General features: G+C 45.2%; 1 protein-coding gene across 1 annotated transcript; it reads right to left on the bottom strand.

Annotated features, from left to right (window-relative positions):
* Positions 1 to 485: 485 nt before the first annotated feature.
* On the bottom strand, positions 486 to 23,357 carry sema4ab (sema domain, immunoglobulin domain (Ig), transmembrane domain (TM) and short cytoplasmic domain, (semaphorin) 4Ab). Its single transcript, XM_015955737.3, has 15 exons — positions 23,245 to 23,357; positions 18,468 to 18,671; positions 17,866 to 18,026; positions 17,566 to 17,625; positions 17,231 to 17,329; positions 14,978 to 15,071; positions 12,400 to 12,522; positions 12,087 to 12,214; positions 11,822 to 12,003; positions 7,947 to 8,091; positions 7,646 to 7,835; positions 5,010 to 5,125; positions 4,632 to 4,795; positions 2,985 to 3,079; positions 486 to 1,541 (listed from the first exon to the last, which is right to left on the bottom strand). Exons 2-15 carry the CDS (start codon positions 18,562 to 18,564, stop codon positions 712 to 714), a joined length of 2,484 nt encoding a protein of 827 aa, XP_015811223.3. The 5' UTR covers positions 18,565 to 18,671; positions 23,245 to 23,357; the 3' UTR covers positions 486 to 711.
* Between the last annotated feature and the right edge of the window lie 1,217 nt (positions 23,358 to 24,574).

Raw genomic sequence — 24,574 nt, forward strand, 5'->3', positions numbered from 1 at the left:
TGAGGTAGGACCTCTCCCCCGACCTGGGGCAATTAGCCATTCCATAAAACCGTCCCACCTAAACTTGTCCCACCTTAACGTATCCCACCTAAAGCCATCTCTGGTGGCTGAGGAGAACATGCTGCTCCCTCGTGTTCCTAGTTTCATGTTGTCTGACATGGAGGAGAAGCAGCACAGATATCCAGACAGCTGAAAACCATTTTATTGAAAAGCAGGTAAACATTCAGTTCTGATGGGTCCACACAGAACATCTGAAATCAGATGGGACTGGAACATCATCGTTACTAGTCCAGACCCTTTGCTGTACTGGTACTGATTCTGGTTCATACCGATTTATCTCAGAGAACTTTAATCAACAAAACGCAGCCGTGTCTATCCTGGAACCAGAACCAGTTCTGGTGGCTCTTCAAGGACCTTTACACCCAACTTCACTAAATGTGAAAAGATCCTGATGATTGATGATCTTTAAAGCCCAACTGGGTTGGTCCTGCTCTCAGTCCAATTGTTCTGTAACGGAGCACAATAGTGGGTGAACCGAGGGCACAGGAATGCCTGTAAAGCTTTCACATTTCACGTATGGTTCACTCAGTACCAGGAGATGACTGTCCTCCATCTTTAGACACCACTGTACTAGGAGTCTGGACCTTAAACAGAACCTGGTCCATTGGGCCTTGACCTACTGGTACCAGAAGCCCTTGTGGCCTTTGTGTCTCAGAGAGGGGTGTTGGGTAGATTCTGTCTATATTCTAAAAGTGACCCGTTACAGACGAGTCCAGCAGCTCGATCCCCATTCTGCGCCTGACAGCTGCGCTTATTGAAAATCTGGTTTCCTCTCAGAGCCTCCTGGTCCTCAGAGGTCCGACTGTCAGTGTCTCTGGTTAGCGTTCTGGTCTGGGGGGCGGTCCTGCTCTGACATCGCTGTCTGACAGCATACAGTGTCATCGTGACAAGCAGACTAAGGCAGATGACCAGCAGAACAGAAACTATTACCAACTCTTTCAGGAATCTGGGACACGGGGCCGACAGCACGGGCTCCCCATCAGGGAACATGGCTCCTCTCAGCCCCGACCCTGCTGTCCACAGGGTCCGGTTCCTGCTGAGCTGAGGGGTGGTGACATGACTGTTCCTGATGGACAGCGAGGGTTTTGTCTCCACCTGTCTTGATTCTGTGTCTTTTGGCCAGTTCCTAGTTCCAGAGGTGTGTGTTCCAGGTCTGGTTGATGCCTGAGTTGTGGGTCTGGCCCAAGTTCTGGTGTAGCTGGGTGGTGTCTGAGACCCGGTACTGCTCTTCTGCTTCACCTGGTAGATGGCCATGGTCTGTCGGTAATGGTTCTCTGTGGACAAGCACAGGTAGTGTCCCAGGGTAGTCGGGGTGGCCACGAAACTCAGACTCCCATCCTCCAACTGCAGGTACAGGTCAGCGGAGATCCGGCTGTTGGGTCGTTCCCACAGCTGCTGGGATAGCTGGGACGCAGCTGGACAGTGGAGCCGGACCACCTCGTTCAGAGACACAGATACCAGCTCACCTGCTGGACACGAGGCTGCCAAACAGATAGCTCAGTCAGCAACGGGACACAAGCAACTGGGTACCTGGTCCTCCAGGTTCACCATCCTGCAGGTTTTAGATGTTTACATACTTCAGCACCTGATTCAGAGGTGAAGGTACAAATTCAGTAGAGCCTTAAAGACCAAGTTCAACTAGAAACCATTTTTTAACGTGTTATCTTTAAGTTATGATCAGTCGCTCTAAATTTACCATGCAGGCTAAATATGAAAATAGTCTTCTGCCCCTATTTCTTACATTAGCCTTCAAAAGAAAATAGACAGGCAAATACTCAGAAAAGAGAGTCAGGTCTATGCCAAACTGAAAATAAAACTTATTCACTCACCCATCTTGGCTAACGACGGAGAAGGCTGTTGTTGCTTTAGCACCCAGGAGAGAGCAGAGCACGTCTCAGCTTGTAGAAGCTAACCGTTAACATTAGCAACTCCACAACAACACAGAACACCTTCAGGCTTGTGCTATTTGTGGAGATAAAACTTTAATGCAGAGCAAACCGAGTCAGTGGTAGAGTTGTGTTGCTGTTAGCCAATCAGAAGCGAGGTGTCTGAACATCAGGTAATAAGACTCCAAATCCTGCCATCTTCTGCTGCCCTCTCGCCTGGCTAACTTTTACTTCCTGAAACAGAAGTGCTAGAGCTTGTTTCCCAACAGAGATCGACTTACAAGGCATTCATTTATACTAGCAACCACTGCAAATGTGTTGAAAAAAGAAGTGTAGTTGGTCTTTAAGTTGTGTGGAACCCTGTTAATGACCTGCTGACTCAGCTCACGGGTGCTGGAGCACAGAAACATCGGAAACATGAAGAGGAAGACCCAGGAGGGATGAAATTCCTTCAAATTCAAACTAATTAGCATCTTTACAGCTAAGGAGATGATGTTAAATGCACATGACAAAAAATAACTCTGTTTTAATTGATCTAAAATTGGTGTTTTTAACTCATTCACTGCCAGCCGTTTCCTGATCACTAACGGCCTTCGCTGCCAGCGTTTCTCACCGTTTTTACTGTTTTTTTAAGTCACAGAACGTTGCGCGCTAGCATGATGTCGACGCCAAAACAACCAAAACAAAGAGGAGACTCACCTCTTACATCAGGAAGAATCTGTGTGTTTCGAGCGTTATCCGTTCTTTCATAATCCGTTGTCGAATTGTGATCGGCAGACGATTTTCTGGTTTGCGCCTCACTTTTTTTTACAGGAACGGCCCAAAACGATCTCCTAACACGTGGATGTGTTACTTCCTGATCATGTGATCTGTGACGTATGCGGATGAAGATCGGCTTCAGGGCTGAGATGTTTGTTCTCTCAGCGTGGGGGCTCGTTCCGATGCTCAAACAGTAAAAAAAATGCAAATGACGACTTTAGTCGTCAATGGCAGTGAATGAGTTAATAGAATGCTGTTTGATGTGATCCTGTATCTCACCCGAGGGCCGTTTGCTTGGACCAAATCTGGTTATGTGTGTTGATGAAAGGCTGTTGCAGGAATCTTCAACATTTCCACCATCAATGTCCTGGATCCTAGAGAAGGACAGCTATCAGTTATGATCCCTGTCCTCTAACTCATCTCATCTCTTAGCTGCATTAAGGTTCAGCCATGGTACTGACCCAGTCAAGACTGGCTCAGGTCCACGGTTCAACGGATCAGGACTAAATAAACACATCTGGTTATTACCAGCTAGCCGGTTCTATTCTAATGTCATTTATCAAACAGAAACCAAGCTGCTGGTCCAGCAGAACCTCCTTCAGAAGCAGGAACTCTCAATCATTCAATTGTGATTTTTAAAGCACTTTTTACACACGGAGACCAAAGCACTGAGCATGAATAAAACCAAACTCCATCCAAGACCCAAACACAAGAATAAAAGTAAAAAACAAAGACTTTCAGCCATCCTAACAACATCCCAAAAGCTGAAACAGTTTCTTCCTTTGGGTCTCCTCCCAGTTAGATGTGCCTGGAAAACTTCACCTGATAGGCATTCAGCAGGAACTCAAACCAGATGCCTGATCCACCTCAACTGGCTACTCTCAATGTGGCTTTTAGCCAACCAAACTACGCTCCTCTGATCACACGACACCAGTGAGGCGTCGACTTGATCGAGCGATGATTGCTTGGATTGGGTCACCGGGAGATCATAAAGCTCATTTAGTGTTGAATTTTTAATGTTCAGTTTCTGATGTAAAATTTTTGAAAAATGTTTCTCATCACTCAAATGATCAGAAGCTTTTTAACTTGTAGATCACAGTCAGTTTTCTTCAGTGGGAGTTATTCCAATGCTGTGGTGTGCCCCAGGGTAGTTGCCTGGGACTCCAGCTTTTTCTTTATTTTTTAATGTTATGGCCACATTTTTTAAGTAAAACGTCTGTGTACCTCAGTTTGTTTTCTCCCCAGTTTGTATGCAAGGCCCCACCCTCTTCCGTGCCCTTTAGTCCAATGGGGCATTTACAGCTGGGTCGGCTCAGTCTATCCCTGGCTGAGTAGTTTTCATGTTTGTTATCTGCGCGTTGTTCACGCTGAATCATTAATTTGTTTCGGACCTGCTCCCCAGTGGTCAGCTTGGTGCTGAGCTGACCCAACACACCCACTATGGACTGATTGGCCAGCCAAAGTTCACGCTTACCAACTACTGCAGGGCTCCCAAATTGAGGGTCCCCATAATTTTGTCTTTGCTGAGGTTGTGAGGTTAGCAAGCTTGTATTTGTAAAAATTACATTTATGTCCCAATAGCACACCCTACAGTATAAGTTATAACTCTGTATGACTGCATAAAAATAGTAAATAATCCCATTTCATGTGTGTATACATATAGGAGTTGGGGTTGGGTGTCCTGGCCACAAGCAAGGGGGTCCTCAAAGGAAACAATCTGGAAACCACTGAACTAGTGGGAGCCTCTGATTGGCAGGTAGAAGCAGCCAGAGGTGACTTCCCATTTGCACGATTCAATATTAAACTGGATGCAATGGGGTAAAAATCTTCCCCGACTGGGCATGAGGACTAAGAGGTTTGACTTTCTGATCCATGAGCAGGTTGTTGGATCAGTTCTCATTAAAGTGATGCTAAAGCAGGACTTACAGGGTGCTTTGGGATCCAGTGACCTCCGTGCAGATCCTAGTGACAGGGTCCCAGCCACAGAACGGGTCTCGGGAAAGAACACACTGAGCACATGTCCAGTAGTAGGAACAGTTGGACGTAGGAACCCTCAGCACACCCTCAGATGTTCCAATATATAGCTGTCCCTGTGTGGGGGCGGTGTCAGACCAGACAGGGATTATTTCACACAGAAACACAAACACATGGAATTAATCTGCTGATTCTCAAGTTTACACAAAAAACTAGGAATGAGTCCAGGATGACTGGTCTAATCAGACAGGTGGATCAGGTCCAAACGGGGACCTAGGTAGAACCTCTAATCCTGTCTATCTGACAGAAGTTATGTTTGTCTCTGTGTACCTTAGAGATGGACAGTTCTAGGCTCTTGATGAGCTGAGTAGCCTCAAACACCTGAACCTCCTCAATGATGTGGACCCCAGGCTGCAGCAGAACCGCCTTGTGTAGGAATCCTGCTTCTGTAACACAGCAAGGTCCATCGGACAGGAGTTAGAGTGAGATGGAACATCTCACAAGTTTCCAGGAGGACACTGCAGCCCATCAACTGCATTCAGAGGCTGAGTGGTTCTGGTGGTTTACAGGATTCCTCCAGTCTAACACCACAAGTCCAAACGGGCTCTAGAACGTAACTCATGTCCATGAGCTTCATGTCTTCCTCCTCCTCCTGTGGACTGAAGCTGTTGAGAACGTCTGGAAACTCAAATGTTTTTCCATCCAGAGCTGAAACTACTGAGGAGTTCCAGACGGTTAAAGGAGCAACATGTAGGAATTCTACTGTGAAATAATCACTAAACAGTCTAACTTCTCAATCACGCTGGAAGGAATGTTGTACTGAAGCAGATTTCATTCTCAGCCGGCTGGGGGGTTGTCAGTTTTCACCTTTTGAAAAAAAAAAAAAAAAAAAACGAAAGTGGGTCATAGTTTATGTTTACACTCGAATCTACAGCGAGCTAAGCATCAGTCACGATGATAGAAGGCTGCGTCTGGACTAGCTGCGGATTTAGAGATAAAAATTTAAAACTTCCACAAGCGTGATCAAAGAGGTATTCATCCTGAAAGCTACTTTTTAGGCAGTAAAGAAAAAAAATCCTTTTTCAATGTTCCATGTCCATTTACATCATCATCATCGCAGCTTCTGCAAGGGGTCGGGCGTCGTCCCGCTCCGGTGAGTTGAGCCTACCAGGTGAACCAGTTGTTTCCATTGGTGGCGGTCTTGTGCCAGCTGTTCCTGCATTCACCACAGTAACTCCAAAATGTTGAATGTCGGCCGCTACAACGTCGAGCTATCGAGTGCAAGGTTTACCTCGTGGTCGTCTCCAAACTGCAGAATGGCTCTGGTCGGATGGTTGAAGGGAAGGCAGAGAACATGGCCGAGGCAGCGGGTGCGGCATTGCGCTGCCAGGCATGATGCGCTTGGCTGACATGTGCGTTCTCTTAGCACATGGTTGGAGATCCGCTGGGGCCACCTGATGTTCTCAATGGTTCTATCAAAGCCATTAATTCTTGCAGCCAGAGTCTTGTTAAAGGGCAGGTCTCCGAGCCATACAGCAGGATGGAGATTACGACGAAGTTGTAAATATGGAGTTTTGTCTTGCGAGATGGTCTGGTGTCGCCATAGTGGTTTCCTGAGACTGTAGAGCCGATCTTCTGCGACTGATTGCTAGTTTCAGGTCTCCATTGTCTGTCACTAAGGAGCCCAGATAAACAAAGTTCTTGACAGGCTCCGTGATGTCGTTACCAAGGTATATTGGGGTGGATCTGGTCAGTCTCCAACATGCATGAACTTGGTTTTGGGCCAGCTCATTTGGAGGCCGAGCTTCTCTGCCTCTTCCTTGTAGATAACCAGAGCATCACTCAGTTCGCTGTGGGTTGTGCTGAGCAAGATGCTGTTGTTGTTATACTCCAGGTCAGTCAGGTGGTCACTGCTTAAGGTAACTTTGGAGATCCGTTTGCCGACCTTGCACATAAGATGGTTGATGAAGCAACTGGAGAGGTCAGGGGTGGCCACGCAGCCCTGACGGATGCCACTGGAGATGGAAAACCAGTCAGAGTGTCTGCTGTTGATGCAGATGAAGTTCTGCGCGTTGCTGTAGAGACATTTGAACAGGGCTACGATCTTGGGTGGTGCTCCAAGGGCTTGTAGGGCACGCCAGAGTGAGGTGTGGCAGGCGGAATTCATAGCTCTTCTCTATCAGTAGGCGAACGGCGGAGATGTGGACCATTGTGGACCAGTTGGGCATAAAAGCAGCCTGCTGGGGGCGGCGGCTGCACCTGATAGCTGGCAGGGCACAGGTGAGAAAAATACTGGTAAAGAGTTTTCTGGGGATGGAGAGAAGTGTGATGCCTCTGTGGTTGCTGCAGGTCACTCTGTCCCCCCTGTTTCCACAAGGGTAGTATGACCCCTCTGGTTCAGTCAAGGGAAGTGTCTCAAGTTTCCCACGCCAGACTGAATATGTGGATAAGCAACTCGACAATGCCGTCACCGCCTGATTTGAACATTTTGACGGTTATTGCACAAATGCCGGGGGCTTTTGTTGCTACGTTATTTCAGAGCTGCTCTGACTTCCTCATGTGTTATGAGGTCTGTGCTAAAGGCGTCGCAGGGGGCTGCAGCGTTGGCGTTTACACACACATATATATAATATTCACACATCTCAACAAATCCCAAAAGCGTTCCCTTTCACCACCAAATGGATCCTGAGTGCAGCGGTGTCTGCAGCTCACCGCTCACCCCAAAGAATGGGTCAAATGCGGAGAACAAATTTTGCACACACATCAGTGTGTGTGACAACTGATGGGACTTTTACTTTTGTTTTAAAATGAGACAAAAAGTAACAAAATAGACCTTGTGGATACAAAAGTATACTCAATAAATTGTGGGAATTTTCCTTTTGAGCAGATTTCTCAAGAAAGGCCCAGGGCCGACTGAATAAAACCCAACACTGTCTTGTCTGGTCTGGTTCTGGTTCTTGGCCCACCTGTAAGCAGAAACAGGACGGTGTAGTGTTTCCTGTTGGCGGCCTGGACCCTCTGAACCTTCAGGCGGCTGTAGGCGTGTCTGGAGGTCTCCATCGTCAGACGCCTCCCATGGGGACGAACGCTGTCTTCTGCCAGGAAGTTCTCTTTGACAAAGCGCAGCACATTATCTGAGGCGTTGTGCAGGCCACACTAGAACACCAACATAAGGAGTTACACAGGAGTGTGAACATCTGCACCTGAACAGGTCCTCCAGATGCCGTTTGCCTAAGCCACACCCAGAGCTGTTAGACAAACAGTTACCTCTCCAGGATTGGCGATTTTCTCCTGGACCCAGGTGCTCCACTGTAATGTTTCCCGATTTAGAACCTTGTAGTTTCCGGAGAAGACGGATTTTATGTCTGTCAGGCTGAAGGAACACACTGCTGAGCGTCCAGAGTTCACAGCCCTGCTCAGCAGAAAACACAGTGAGTAAAGACAGCTCAGGACAACCCCGTCCTCAGATCCGACCCAGTCCAACACCGTGATCCAGGCCCTGTGGCTCGTTCCAGATCAGCTCCCTTCACCTGATTTAAGTCTTTATGAAGATGAGGAGCAGTTTTAGACAAATACCATACCATACCACTTTATTAGATTTAGCACATTTAAACACAGCATGCAAGCCGACCAAAGCGCTGCACAGCCAATAACCATAAATACAGAAAACCAGAACGTTTCTGGAAATCCTGATGCAGCTGTTGCCATGGTTACAACAAGAAAAAACAACTATGTGAACTCGCAACAGAGAGCAGAGCTTACAGTGCCAAGCAGCCATGTGACCATGAGACCTGGAGAAGCAGCTGCAGATGGTTCCACCAAGTTCTGTTTGAATAATGGAATAATTTTAAGGCTTTTTATTCTATCTACAAAGCTGTGGAAGCACCTACGGGAAAACAAAGACATGCCAAAGAGTCTAGTCTTCACCAAATGAAAACTAAACATTTATCACAAATCACGTGGATCACGACCTCTCATTACCTAATATTTGGACATCTCGCCTCTGACTGGCTAATAGTGACCACTGACTCTGTCAGCTTTGCAACACTGCAAATAACACAAGCTGGAAGGAGTTCTGCCGTGTAGTGGAGTCGCTAATGCTAATGGTTAGCTTCTACTAGCAGACACGTTCTCTGAGATAGATGTAGGAGACTATTTTCATGATCAGCCTGCATGAAAAACCCAGAGTGACTGATATGATCAGAAATAATAATTTAAAAACATTTTTCAGGGAACTACACCTTTAAATTAAAATGATTTGAATTAAAGGCTTAAAAATAATCTTCCAATGAACCTCTTTAACGGTTCTAATAAGTTGTTACAGGAGCAGAAAACAGCCTTATCCAGTTTTACCAAAGATCTGGGGTGTTTCTCAATGCCAAGGAACCTCGCCTTATGTCTTGGCCCTGCCCCGGTTGCCTAAGAGGTACATCATCAGGAACCGCCAAGACGCATTCCAATGTTCATGTTCTACCAAGGCGTGTGTTCTCCGTTTGCTAGCCGTTTAGCTACCTGAGCAAGGATACACGGGAGGTGTCTTGCAGCCAAGCCTTGGTCAGAAATTTCCCAGAATACACCACAGTATTCTCAAAAGGATGGCGGATCAGTAGCTGGCAGCTACTTCAGGGGTAAATTTCAAGCTTAAAAATAAGTCAACTAATTTAAAATGTTTTTTTTTTTAGATCCAAATAAGTTAGCTACAGTGATCCCTCGCTACTTCGCGGTTTGTTTATTGCGGATTCACGACTTCGCAGATTTTTCTTTGGAGCCTTATTCAAGGGAAATTCGCCGATTCGCGTTATTTTTCACCGATTCGCGGTACTTTTCTATGCGAAATATCAAGAAATTCCTGTTTTTTTCATCAATTTCATCATAAAATGTACATTAAAGGGTGGTTTGTTAACAGTACTATGTAAAGGGAGGGTTTTAAAAGTCTGGATAATGTACGTACCTGTTAAATAAATACTGTAAATATGGAGTCCCTACTTCGCGGATTTTCACCTATCGCGGCCAGGTCTGGAACGCATCTACCGCGATAAATGAGGGATCACTGTATTAGGGATGAGCGAGTACACCACTATCTGTATCTGTATCTGTACTCGGAGCGGGCGTGGCCTAACCCAGAAGTGGGTGTAGTTTAACCAGAAGTGGGCGTGGTTTACATCAATACATTATTTTAAATCTGAAATTGATATGGATTGATCAGAAGTTGCTATGTGTTATTGTTTATTTGAAAACTATTTACAGAGCAGCCTCAGAATTGAGATTAAATATTTTTATCACAATAGTAAAGGAACTATTACAGAACAAGTTTTTCAATAAAATCAGAACATTCATATTTAAGTGCATGAATTAATCTAGAGAGAGAGAGAGAGAACCCGAGCGAAGCGGAGGCAGACCGACGCATCACAAGCAGTTTTCAGCTCTGTCTTGTCAAACGCACCACATACAATACAAAAAAGTAACTTTAAATATTAAACCGAAAATGAGGCGAGCTGAAGAAAACCTAGGGAGTACAGAAGAAACGTGAGCAACAGTGAAGCAAGCACAGAGAGATCCGTTACTGTCTGTGTGTGTGCGTGCCGTGGATGGGACGGATGGGGAATTCGGTACTTTTTAAGGTACCGAATTCGGTACTTTTTAAGGTACCGACCGAATTCCACAGTACCGACCGAGCACCGATTCACTTCATTTGAAACGGTGCCTCGTTTCGGTACCCGTCCTTCACAACGAGAACTTGCCAAGACAGCTGCGCATACGCAAGAGCGTTATGACATCGGTCGCTGCGAGCCAGTTGTAAACAGAGCAGCATGGTAGAACGAACGCTAAAGCTTGGGTCCACTTCACTAAATGTGATGGGTAACTGGGTGATGATGAAACCAGCGACAACGATCTAAGTGAGACATCCTCATCTTAATCTGCTCCGGTAGGTAAATAAAATGTTTAAGATAACATTAGCTTGATATGTTAGCTTCAGTTTCGTTAATGGTGCGTTTGCTTTCTCCTCGGAACTCTGAATTTCCGAGTAGAAGAACATGAACGCGCTCTAAAGTTTGGCTTCACTTTACTAAATTTGACGGGTGATTGGGTGAAGACGAAACCAGCGACAACGATCTAAGTGTGAGGCATTATCGTTTTAATCTGCTCCAGCAGTTAAATAAACTGTTTAAGATAAAGTAGCTTGATATGTTAGCTTCCATTGCCACCATTGTTATCAGCTAATGGTGCGTTTGCTTTCTCCTCGGAAATTCTAACTTCCCAGTAGGAAAAATCAATTGAAAAAGGACGGCAAAAGGAATGAAGATACACAGTAAATTTAGTTCACAGTAAAGATGTTTGCTTCAGTTTAATTATCAGCTTATAAAACTACAAGGACGATGTTAAAATACAAACAGTTGTATGCTATTTATCGTGATATTTATCAAATATGGTTATAAATTGAGAAAAATATATATTTAATTATAAAAGAGAATTAAAATAATAAACACTCAAAAGTATCGAAAATTGGTACCGTTAAGTACCGGTATCGATTCGTACGTACCGGGAATTAGTACCGGATCGATTCAAATGTCAAAGGTACCCATCCCTAGGGACGGACGGACTGAGCTCCCGGTTACAGAGTTTTATGTGTAGAGAGGGGCGGGCGCTCAGTGTGACTGGCCAATCACAGAGCATGAAGACAGTGAGTTACCCACTGAGGATTTTCCTTCAGCACGATTACAGTTATTTACTAGTTTTACTCGTTTCATGCTTGTATTCATCAAAAATGCTTTATCTGTACCGGATACTCGTCTGAAACATCCCTATTAGCTATGGTTGGTTAGTTGCTTAGTAGTTGCAGCTTCGGTGGCTAGCGGGTAGTAACTCACTTATATATTTAATCAAACAAATATATACACAATTTAAAAAGTAAAAGGCTTGTTGTATATTCATATTGAAACTTATATGTATAAAATATAACGTTATCTCCTGTGTCACGTGATGTAAGTCTGTTCCATTTAACTGTTCTTTGACCAAGGAAGGACAGTGTCCTCGTAAGCAAGGAGCCTGGCCTCGCAAGACATCGCCTCGGAAGGCCAGGCGCCTTGACACTGAGAAACACCCCCTGACTTCTGCACGTTTCTGAAGGAGTCGTGACTGACCACTGGGAGGTGAAGATCCCGTAAAACACAGTTTCATCTGCAGGATCGCCCTCTGCTGGTGGGAGGATGACAATATCCTGGATGACGTTGTAGGGCAGCTCAGTGCCAGCCTGACACAACAGCTGAGCTTTGGCAAACGTGGTCCATCGTCTCTGCAGAGTCCGCTGACCTCCGACATCACTCTGATGCACACAGGAAAAAACAATTATCATAAACCAATCACAGATTCATCACCAAACATAGCTCTAGCAACTTCAAACCTGACCGTGCAGATCTGAGAGACCCGGGACACAATAAACTTGTCTATGAAGTTGTATTCTCGGCCCACTTCTCTGAAGAAAAAGTAGATCTTCTCGTCATGTGGGATGAAGATGGAGCTGATAAAAGTGGGATCTACAGAGACCAGGAAACAGAAAGAAGAACAATACATCAATAAAGATACAAGAGTCCATCTGTAGAGCCCAACCCTAACAGGGAGTCGGAGGGCAAGGAGGTAAAGCTGTGGAACTGCAGTAACTACAAGAAAACTATGAAGTCCGGAGACTAAAACCTGGATCCTGCAAGTCCAACCCACTCACCCTCCAGCCACCCTAAAGCGTCGTCCAACTTCATGTCCACCCGGCTGCTCTCACTGAGGTGTCTGGAGATGACGGGTCGGTTCCCCCTGTAGTCCGCCATGGTGGCTGTGTAAAGTTCTCCATCTGAAACAAGAGATCAAAGCTCAAAACTGGGTCCAGTAGAACAGAACCACCAAGTATGTTAGTGATGGAATTCAGGATGATCATAAATCCTGTTTGTTCAACAAGTTAGTTCATTCATGACACCGAATTCCAGATGAAGTCCCACCTTACTCCTGGTACTGGTCCTGGCCTTATTGTTTATGATTCCATCGTTCTAATGATGGCCTTTAGTTTGTAAAGCAGCTCGTACAGTAAGGCCAAATGATACGATGGGCATTATGGGCACTGGTCCAAGGGCCACACCCACTACACACAAACTGATCTCAACTGATTCATAAACATTCTGAATTTCCCATCAGGGCTTGGTTTGTCTAAAGGTTTAATCCAGATAAAATTGATCCGGATTTTGTAATCCTTTATTTTTTGCGATCTGTGATCCAGTTTACTTTTGAGCCAGTTTTTCAAAGCAACATCGGACTTGTTCAATCTGATGCGGATAGGAATTTTTCAGGATCAGCAAATCTGGATAACCAGCTCAAACAGGATACGAAATCACAATGTAGAACTCTAGATATGTAAAGAGCAACAAGTAGAATAGCCAGTGTGGGGTAAGTTTATTTTTATTTGAAACGACAACACACATGGCTGCGCAGTGGCGCAGTGGTTAGAGCTGTTGCCTTGCAGCAAGAAGGTCCTGGGTTCGATTCCCGGCCTGGGATCTTTCTGCATGTTTGCATGTTCTCCCTGTGCATGCGTGGGTTCTCTCCGGGTACTCCGGCTTCCTCCCACCGTCCACCGTCCAAAAACATGACTGTTAGGTTGGTCTGTCTAAATCGTCCTTAGGTGTGAGTGTGTGTGTCCATGGTTGTTTGTCCTGTGTGTCTCTGTGTTGCCCTGCGATGGACTGGCTCTCTGTCCTGTGTGTACCCCGCCTGATTGCCTATTGACTGCTGGAGATAGGCACCGGCCCCCCCGCGACCCTACATGGACAAGCGGGTTCAGACAGTGGATGGATGGATGAAAACACACACATTTAAAAAAACTAAAAACAAGGAAAACCACACCCTTGCTCTTCCAGCAGTCTGCTCATCTGAGACCTACAACACAAACACTGTATGAGGATATTTGTTTAAAAAAAGACTTAATATCAAGTACTCCACAATAATTTCAGACTTCCTCATCTGATGTGGACAGACCAGCTTGTTTGAGCGTAGCCTTTAGGAGGCGGAGCTCAAGTCTGGCCTTGGTTTGCATTGTTTTGGTTATTCTGTAATCATTGCATGCATCACTAATAAATATTCTAAAAACAACAATATTTTCAAATGTTATTATATATATATATATATATATATATATATATATATATATATATATATATATATATATATATATATATATATATATATAAATTTTAGTGACAGAATAGAATTTATTGTTTTTGGTGAATTTTGACAGCTGTTTGGGGGATTATTTTATGAGACCATACTCTTTCTACTTTGCTGTAGGCCTGTACTGAAAGGCTGAATACGTTAAAGCCTACCTAATTACTGTAGCCTGACGGAAGAACAAATAGAATTAAAATCTCATGAATAAATAGGATATCTTGTAAAATACTGCATGATCCAAATATAGTATTATTTAATACATTTGGGAAGTTTTCATTACATTTTGGGCATGAAACCCACGATGAATCCACCCTTCTGATGGGATCAGTTTAATCCAGATTTTTTGGATCAAAGTGATCCATATCCTACAAAAAGTTCTGAAAAACCCAAACTAAAGGTTTGATCCAAATCAAAACCAAGATTGGATTACGTGACGCAATCCGATTATGTAATCCGTTTTTTCTTTTGAAAAACCCATTTTCAAGATTTAATCCAATCCGTTATCCAAAATCCTAGTGGATTACTTTTGAAAAACTGGGCCCTGGACTGAAAGTTACATGGGAAATCTCACAGAACCTCTGGAGATCAAACGTGACTTTGTAAAAAACATACACGCCGAGGAAGGAGCGTGCAGTGAGCTTCGGTCACCTCGCTTTCTGTGTGGCTACGAGCAGCACGCTCATCTGTTGACAAAATCAGGCCAAGACAGTCCAAGCTCAGAGTAGCTCTTCCTCCAGCAGGAAGTTCTTGTTTCTGCCGATACAACTGTGATGTGGATCGACCGGCTATAACAAGTACCTATCTAATAATCCTAATACCTTCAAGCAGCAGGAACAGAGCTAACAAAGGAGCTAAACATGTTCATAGTTAGCTAGGAAGTCCTCTCAGGTGGAGGAACAAGAAAAATTCAACAGTCTGAGGAGGGCCAGCTGACGTTATAGGTCCACATGTCTCTGAGCTCATTTCAATTTTATACAGAAAATGTGATTAAACAGCTGGAAGGAAGCGGTGCCCACAAATCCCACAAAACATCATGACTAACAGTAAAAAGATGTTCTGCTACATGCTGACAGCAGGCAGTAAGGCCTTACCCACGACGATGGCAGTGTTACGCTGGTAGGGGTCATACGGGCAGCGACCTCTGCCCTCTTCGGTACTGGGGTCCATCTTCAATGTGTCCAAGTGCTGGGTGGAGGCGAGGAAGCATGTTAAACCAACAAGACACTTCCTGTTTCTGCTGCTGTAACAGTAACATGGTGACTAAGGCTGCAGTCACATCATCAGTGTGTTGAATATCAATTTCACACAGAAAAATCCATGTTTTGGAGCTCAGTGGTGGGACAGAAGCTACGGTTGTCTTTCAAACTGTCTCCGCATGCGATTGGAAAAGCACACGGACCAATTACAGCAACAAACACCTTCATCGCTACAGAAATCAGTCAACGGGGCCATATACCATCAAAGGAGACACAAATACATCCTTTCTCTAAATAAAGGACTTAAGTGCTTCTATCTGCTCATGTTTCAAAGAAAAGCCCAAGTCGTAATCATCCAAAGTTGATGCCAAAGCTGTTTTTAAACCAGCGCCATTCCCGAGCCGACGCCACCTTTGTAGTTTTTCTCCATTGCAGCACTGGTGCTAAACCCGCCCAGTGTCTCCCTACAGACAGAGAGCACTGTGATTGGCCTGGCCTAAACTTCGCCAAGCCATTGTTAGACCTGATGAGACTACAATAGAGCATGTCATCAAATCACAACATGCCCTATAGGTTATAAATTGTAAGTCGCTTTGGATAAAAGCGTCTGCTAAAATGAATAAACAATAAACAATAAACAAGTCTGGACTGACCTACAGAGCAAAATCTTTTGCTACAGCTACGGTTTGCTCAGATTTATACGCTACAAGGCTGCAGGAAAGTCTGTAACTACAAGGAAATCAGAGCTGACTTCAAACTTCTGCTCTAACATAATTTAAAATGAATGATGTAAATACTCCCATGTTTTTGGGCTGGGCGAAGCCTGCTGATGTTAACACTCCCTAACCACACCTCTGGTGTGAGTTATTCAAGATGGCCGCCACAGTTAATCAACGGCCCATTCCCAGTACTCACACTTCCACCTTCAATCGTGTGATCCCAGCCAGTGGTGCGAGTGCGCAGGGTGTCCCGATTGTCAAGTGCAAAAGTTGATCACGCCTCTTTTGCACCTTCGATCCACACTAATGTGGACTTGGGTGAAGGGTATTACCCACAATCCATTGTTGTGGGAGGAAGGGCTCAAGTGCCTTTTCTGAAAATATGTATTTCAAATAAAAGCCGTTCATTTTAGGACGATTAACTGATGCTTGGAATGTTTTAGACAAAGCAGTAATGAATGTAAATGTTGTCAAATAATTGTTTGGTTGTTTATTTGAAAGTTGTTAATAAAGGTTTTTTTAAAAAGTAGCACAGCGACCAGCATCCTGGCTTGATTTGCGTTCGATGACACAATGCTCCCTGTCCTAATTCTGCGATTATTTGCACACTTGTGTACCACACACTCGAAGCCTTCAAGCGCACTTCCTCCAAGTGCACTTCACAGAAGACCGTAGGGTGCAGTGAGTGTTGGGATTGGGCCAACATCTCTGACGCCGTTCACTGATAATGAACAAGAGCTCAGGAGTAAGTAACTGAGATTCACTCATCACAATGATAAAAAACAGATCAATACCTGAAAAACCAGAATATAATCATTTATCAACACCAGATGATGTCACTTTAACCCCTCATAGACCACCGTCACTAATACACATCAAACCCATTCAGACCATAAGGCATCAGGATTAGTACCTTCATCAGAAAGCTGCCATATCTAGTCCTGTACATGTCCACTGTCCCCTGGTGGAGGATCTACAGGTGGTAAGAGCCAACTATGTCTGTTGTATGTAGATTTACACTAAAATAAAACTTGTTTGTTTTAATGTTAACATTAGACAGTAGATAGTTCAGTTATTTATTACTATTATTATGTTCTCAGTGGCCTAGTGGTAGAGTGTCTTACCTAGGACTGGGAGATCAGGGTTCAAATCCCGGTCAAGTCATACCAAAGACTTTCAAAACGGGGACCAATGTCTCCCTGCTTGACACTCAGCATCAAGGGGTTGGACTGGGGGGGGGGGTTGAACCACCAAATGGTTCCCGAGCACAGCTGCTGCTGCAGCTCACCGCTCCCCACAGGGAAGGGTCACATGCGTAGATGTAGTTTCACCAGTGTGTGATGATGACTTTAACTTTATTTAATATTTCAGGGGTCAGAACGGTGACTTTAGGGGTCACTAACAGAGTGGGACACAGTAGAAAGCTTACGATGTAGGTGCAGTGTGGGCTGAAGGCGAAGGTCCCACAGGTGTAAAGGTGGGTGGAGTTTAAGAACTGAAGCACACGGATAAAGTTATGGCAGTCTGCCTGGAGAGAAAAGAAAAATAAATATCAGTTCATGAGAGTAGTCAACAAAACTGGCCTGCATTTGATATAGCACCTTCTAGAGTCCTAGATCCCCCCCAAGGTCCTTTACAACGCCAACAATCATTCACACACTAGTGGAGATGAGCTATGTTGTAGCCACAGCTGCTTTGGGGCGCCCTGACAGAGGCAGGGCCAAACCTGGGATCAGTTTGGGGTGTTTGAAAATGTTCACTCACTTTTTTCTTGCCCTTCATAGAACACTGTTCCAGGTCTTTGTCTGAGGGACTCCAGTCCAGCTGAAATAAAGAGAGAAGACTGTTTCCAGCAAAGGTCACAGAGGTCAGTCAGAACAACCTGGATTTCCGCCGGCGTAAAAATGGTGAAGGGTGAATTTATTCATGAAAATGGCAGGACTGGGGAGGCCATTTTCAATGCGAGGAGAAATAGCAGAGGAGTTCGATGTATCACTAAACGATTATGTTATGAAATCTGCTCTTGATGGACACAATGGTTCCATCCCCGATCCCCCAGCTCACCTTCTTCCTCAGAGTGATGACGTCCTCGCTGCCAACATCCAGGGCAAACACAGCATTGCAAGCTCCTACGTACAGCGTTTCTTCATCTTCACTGAGAAGCAGCGTGGTGGTGTTGCTGACTTCATGACTACTGAAGAAGGTGAGGCGTCTGCCAGAACTCCCTGTTGGGACAGTACCAGGCGACATTATCGTGGATGCTTAAAGCTACCGTCTGACACCTTCACTCACCATAGAAAGTTTGACCAGGAGAAGAAGGAAATGAGGGGCTTTCAGGTTTCGTGGGTCAGCTAATTTTTGATTTGCACATTTAGACTCAGGCTGCGTTGCTTCTGACTCGGATAAACCAGTATAATAACTGGAATAGTAACACTCCCCTTACTGACCAGCGTGATGGACGACACACACTCTGCTAACACTTCAACTAAAAAAAAAACGAGCATGGCGGAAGTCGAGTCCACCACTCCAGGTGAGCAAAAACATGTTAAAAACAAGCCAAATCTGACAAACAACCAACTATAATATAATAAACACAACATTCTCGTAACCTTACTTAGAAAGCATGAAGGTCTTGTTGACCATAGAGTAGGTGGAGCTTCACTCACCTGTAAGGAAGGACAGCCGAGGAGTTGGTCCAGACATGCAGCGGCCCATTAAACCCAACAGAACCACCATAAGCGTCAAGAAGCTGAGGCTGTCCATTGGATCATTAATGAGGTTAATAGACCTCAGGTGTGTGTAGGGTCAGGGGTCAGAGGTCAGAGGACAGGCTCTGGGTCTGAAGCTAACTCTCCATCCTCAGGCTTGACCTGAAACAGAATCCATCACTAACTCAGTCCATTAAACCTCTCCAACCCTAACCCATGTTTACTCATTAGCCCCAGGTAAACGACTGAATCTGCTTTGAAGTGGAAGTGGTAGCAGCCGGCTGTTTCTCCTTCTTTGATATATTGAAAGGAGAACCTCACACCAGTGTTGTGCTGTTGCTAAGTGCATGAGTGCGTAATGAATGGACGGCCCAGGAAAGCATGGTGGTTCAGCGAGACCGACAACCGGATAGTTGCTTTCGGTCCAATGTCTGATTTTTTTTAGACAACTGCGAGAGAGCCACCCTTTTTCAGTCTTTCTTTAAGGACCAAATTGCAGGTTAAAATATATTTTTTAATTCATATAAAATGCTGTCCAAAAATACTATTTAAAAAGCTTATTGTGGATAGTAAGGTTTGGTTTTAAAATGCATAACAGCAGAGTTTTTCTAGTAGACCGTGACCTTTCTCAGCAAAGCTTTTTTCTACACGTGAACCTCTGATGTAACCAAAGGGAGTTAGAAGCTAGGCTGCCTCAGCTCAGTGTGGAGAGTGGCCAGTTTTAGGGTAGAAAGGTCATGTTATCCAGTCAGTGTGTGTGTTTACTAGTGTTGGACTGTGTTCATTTTGGTTAACTGTAGTGTGTGAAGGCTGTACCAACTCCAGCCTGTCTGGACATCGAGTCCACGGGTTTCCAGACAACAGAAACAACGCCTCTATCTCCGTGCCGGAGGGTGTTTAGTGCAGCTGCAAAGACGGACTTCTGTAGCCCACATCGGTCTTTACCGGGACAGGGAGGTCCGCACTGGGCTCCGGAGACCCGAGGCGGGGTTTAAAAAATTTAATGCGGATTTCTGGAACTCAGATCACCATCAGAACCAGGTCAGAACCAACCACCAGAAGAGATGCGTGGCTCAGCAGGCCAGCTGGTTTCCGGGTCGGAACCGGATCAGAACTGCCTGCCTGGACCACCAGGAGAGGATGCGCGGCTTTTAAAAATACCAGCTCGACTGTCTCGCTCGTGTTTGGGTCAAATCAAGCTCACATGAGCCCGCATGAGCTCCAGAACCGGATCACAGGTGTCTCTCTCTCTCAGTTCGGCGGACCAGCCGAGCAAGCTTTCTGGGTCGGAACCAGATCAGAACCACCGTGGACCTCTAGGGAAGGATTGTGTGCAGCTTTTAAAAATATCAGTTCAACTGGCTTGCTGGTGTCTGGGTCGGATCCAGCTCACAGAAGCCCGCATGAGCTCCAGAACCAGATGACAGGCTCTTGCTCTCTCTAAGGCCTAGTCCACACGTAGCCGGGTTTTTAAAAAAACTAATATCCGCCCCTCCAAAAACTTGCATCCACACCACCTCGTTAAAAAAAAAACTCTGTCCACACGTACCCGGATAAATACGTTGTTAAGGACATGCCAGACCTGTAGGCGGCAGTACTTCCCCTGCACTTAACCTCGTCCTTCGTCTGTGGTCTTCCACAAGGAGCAGTAATTCCGCTTGCAAAAACAAACAAGCAAAAAGCGCTTGGACAATTGATAAAGCGAGCGCAGCTCTGAGGGCATCCATGCTGTCGGCTAGTGTAAACACAGGTCGCACACGTGATGTCAGCAATTTTTGTCGCGGAAAGGGACGTTGCGGACCTTAAAACTCCGGTTTTGTCCGTCCACACGGAGAAAACCCAGATCTTCACTTTGGCCGGAGTTTTTAAAAATATCAGTTTTCGTGTGGATGACAGGCCAAAACGTAGAAAAATATCTACGTTTTGGCAGATCCCCGGCTACGTGTGGACAGGGCCTAAGCTAAACTATGATACATGAACGGATATTAGCGAGTATGAGACCGCTGACAGACGCTCATTAGTATTAATATTATATTAACTGACCGATACTATTTTAATTGTCTGGTACATGATAGTAATCAGTACAATATTGTGATGTTAGCACACGAGTTTAAGCTAACATGGTTAACTCACCAGACACCTGCTGCCCCCTCGCTAATGCTCCTCCTTTATCTCTCTGCTTTGACCGATGGTTTCTCCCTCTGGTTTGTCTCTGCCCTCTGGGGCGTGCAGCAAACTCATAACTTCATGGTTTTGGTCCATCATGAGTATAATTGTAAACATTTAAAGTTTCCTCTGTGTCAGCGCCGGCATTATAACCTATATTTTCCACTGGATTAAAGCTAACAGGACTCCCTCACATGATGTCACTTGGTTTGGCCAAAAAATGAAAAACGTTCTCACAAAAATGACTCTAAAAGCCTAAATAATTTATGTATGTGTAAAAAATGTTTCAAATGAGTTTCTATTCGGTTTCTCTAAACATGGGTTCATGGGAGTCTCTAACCTGCAATTTGCTTTTTAAATCTTAACAATATATTTAAATTTATACTGTGTTAGAATGTTGTTAAGCGGTATGAAAACATGTTTGAAGCTGTTTTGTTTTCCAAATTTAATATCACAGCTTTAACTTATAGACTTGTTTTCAAATAGATTTTCTTTATCAGCAAATGTGTGTGTGTGTGTGTGTGTGTGTGTGTGTGTGTGTGTGTGTGTGTGTGTGTGTGTGTGTGTGTGTGGACAGTCAGTGCAGCTGAAGCAACAAACAGACCAAACACACATCTGGACATTTCTGAAAGACAAAAGAACTCAGAAGACCTCTCAGACCACCTGAGGACATGAATGAATGACGACGGTTGATAAGAGGGATCAGAACGTATCTGTATGGGTCTGATGAACACCGGGGCTGTCTCATGTTTAGATGGACCCTTAAACATATAGTTGTGTTGAAGAGACTTTATAAGCAGGGAAGAGCAGCAGATAACAGCTGAGTAACTTGACTTCACTCTGATTAATAGATTAATCCTAATTCTATCAGAAATATGAGCGTTAGCCCAGTCAGCTGCAGATAATCTGGAATTAGAGCTTTGTTTTTAATTAGGTCAGAGTTTTTACAAGCAACAGATTTGTTTTTGCTGCTTAACTGAATGTAAAAGCAGCAATGATGTCCCTCCATTCTCGTTTCATCAGAACAAAGGAAGGAGATTCAAGGACTGTCCTCAAACAGGTCTTCATCTGGTACTCCAATGGATCAATACTGATAATATCCATCCTCTCATCCATCCATAGTCCACTCTTCCATCCACCATCCTCTCAACCATACCTCCATCATCCTCTCATCCATCTACCATCCTCTCATCCACTCATCCATCCATCCATCATCCTCTCATCCATCTACCATCCTCTCATCCACTCATCCATCCATCCATCCATCCATCATCCTCTCAACCATACCACCACCATCCTCTCATCCATCCATCATCCACTCATCCATCCATCCATCATCCTGTCAACCATACCACCACCATCCTCTCATCCATCCATCATCCACTCATCCATCCATCCTCATCCTGTCAACCATACCACCACCATCCTCTCATCTATCCATCCACCATTCTCTCAACCATTCCTCCATTATCCTCTCATCCATCCACCATCCTCTCATCCATCCATCCATCCACCATTCTCTCAACCATTCCTCCATTATCCTCTCATCCATCCACCATCCTCTCATCCATCCATCCATCCATCCATCCATCCATCATCCTCTCATCCATCCATCCACCATCCTCTCAACCATACCTCCATCATCCTCTCATCCATCCACCATCCTCTCATCCATCCATCCATCCATCATCCTCTCAACCATACCACCATCATCCACTCATCCACTCATCCATCCATCCATCCATCCATCATCCTCTCAACCATATATTCATCATCTTCTCATCCATCCATCCATCCATCCATCATCCACTCTTCCATCCACCATCCTCTCAACCATACCTCCATCATCCTCTCATGCATCCACCACCCTCTCATCCATCCATCCATCATCCACTCATCCATCCATCCATCCATCATCCTCTCAACCATACCACCACCATCCACTCATCCATCCATCCAGCGTCCTCTCATCCATCCATCATCCTTTCAACCATACCTTCATCATCTTCTCATCCATTCATCCATCCATTATTCACTCAACCATACCTTCATCATCTTCTCATCCATCCATCCAACATCCTCCTATCTATCTATCTATCTATCTATCTATCTATCTATCTATCTATCTATCTATCATCTATCATCTATCTATCTCTCTATCTCTCTATCTCTCTATCTCTCTATCTATCTATCTATCTATCTATCTATCTATCTATCTATCTATCGGAACCGTGCCGTTAACGATGATCTCCGTGAGAGTGACGTAAACACAGTGGAAGTGAAAAGCTCAGCATGAATGTTGGTGAATGAGTGAATGTGTGGGGGGCATCGCTGTGTGTGGTTTAAGTTCGTCTGATCGAACACGTGAGTTTAGCAGTTAACCACAGTACTTAAACGCACCACAGCCTTTAACCTGGTTATTACCGAGAGAGAGAGCAGCACCGTTTAACGTGAGGAAAAGCTAACTCTGAGCTGTCGGTGTTTAGTGAAACCAGCTGTAGCTTCTGTGAAACTCTTAGCCGGCTGAAACGTGTGAAAGGCGGTCAGTTGTCTGAGCAGGGCTCCTTACCGCTCCCGTTACCGCTCCGGTTTCTGTCCATCCTCCGTTAGCTGCGAAGTCGCTTTGTGTTTACCGGGAACGAGCACATCTGTGGGGGCTGTAGGGGAACCGGAAGTTGTCATAGAGAGAGACACCCCTGGAGAAGAACAACAACAGGTCTGCAATCTGCGGCTCCGGGGCCACCTTATGACCAGAAACACGAGTTCGAGTCCCGTAAAGACTCAGCTCCAGTTGGACCTGCACTCCCCGAGGGTGACGTCACTGCCTGGTTCTGCCAGGAGTCCAGGACCCAGAGTCAGGGCCAGGCATGGCTGTGTTTGGTTTACAGACATGTTTCATATAGTCTGGGAAGAAAAGTTCAGATGAACTCATCAAACCTTCTAAAATCTTCCTGGAGACCCAAGAACACAGAGAAGAACCTGGATTTACCCTGGTGAGATGGTCCAGATCCCTCACCCAGCATTTCTGCACCAATCCCAATAAAAATAATAATATCATCATTATTACTGTTTATTTTTATTTATTCTTTATTTAACCAGGAAGGTCCCATTGAGATTAAAAACCAAATTTTCAAAGGAGTCCTGGCCAACCTTCACCACCATGCAGCCCCAGCAGTGATCAATGAAACACTCCGAGAAGAGCTTTTAAACTTTAGTGTGACAGGGCGAGTATCCTGATTGATCATGCGGCCTTGCTGCTTGGCCACGGGGATGTCCCTTTGGCTGATTGGTCCTGGGTGTCATGGTCTGTGCTGAGTCTAATTCTGTGTTGTGCTGAGTTTTTTCTGTGTGCAGGTGGGTGTGCCTGGAGAGAAGCTGCTGCCTATCTGCTCATCAGTGGCCAGGGGATTTAAGGAGCATCGGGACAACTCATCAGTGCCGGATGATACTCAACATTGGGTAGAACTCGTGCCAGTACCTTGCCTGAGCTTCTCTTCCTCCAACCAAACCTCCACCATCTGAAAATAGACTCACCGGATTTCAACCCTGCCTGCCAGCCCGTCACTCGCCCCTGACCTCCTGCTCTCCTACCCCCACCTGCCAACCTGGACAACCCGAACTCTGGTGCTCAGCTCCCAGCCACACCTGACACTCACCCGACCAGCTCAGCCAGCCATGACTTGCCTCCCCCCTCTCTATGCCTTTACCAACAACCAGGAAACCGTAAGCTACTAACTCATATTCCTTACATGGTCAGTCTGCGAATACTCACTCCTGTCTCTGCTCTAGAACTCTACCGGAACCACCCGAACTCAGACCATCATCACCTCCCATCGTACATAAATAAACCTTTTTTTACATACTTTGTCTCAGTGTGTGATTCTGCATGTCGTGGGTCA

The sequence above is a fragment of the Nothobranchius furzeri genome, chromosome 11 (assembly GCF_043380555.1).
Source record: "Nothobranchius furzeri strain GRZ-AD chromosome 11, NfurGRZ-RIMD1, whole genome shotgun sequence".
Lineage (NCBI taxonomy): Eukaryota > Metazoa > Chordata > Actinopteri > Cyprinodontiformes > Nothobranchiidae > Nothobranchius > Nothobranchius furzeri.

Bases quoted from the DNA above. Each gene is read 5' to 3' on its own strand.
- sema4ab (XM_015955737.3), bottom strand. From the start codon at position 18,564: ATGGACAGCCTCAGCTTCTTGACGCTTATGGTGGTTCTGTTGGGTTTA. The intron at 12,004-12,086 runs GTCAGGTTTGAA...TGTGTGCATCAG, and splicing joins GGGTCTCTCAGATCTGCACG to AGTGATGTCGGAGGTCAGCG. The intron at 3,080-4,631 runs GTAAGTCCTGCT...GTCCTTCTCTAG, and splicing joins ACTGGATCCCAAAGCACCCT to GATCCAGGACATTGATGGTG.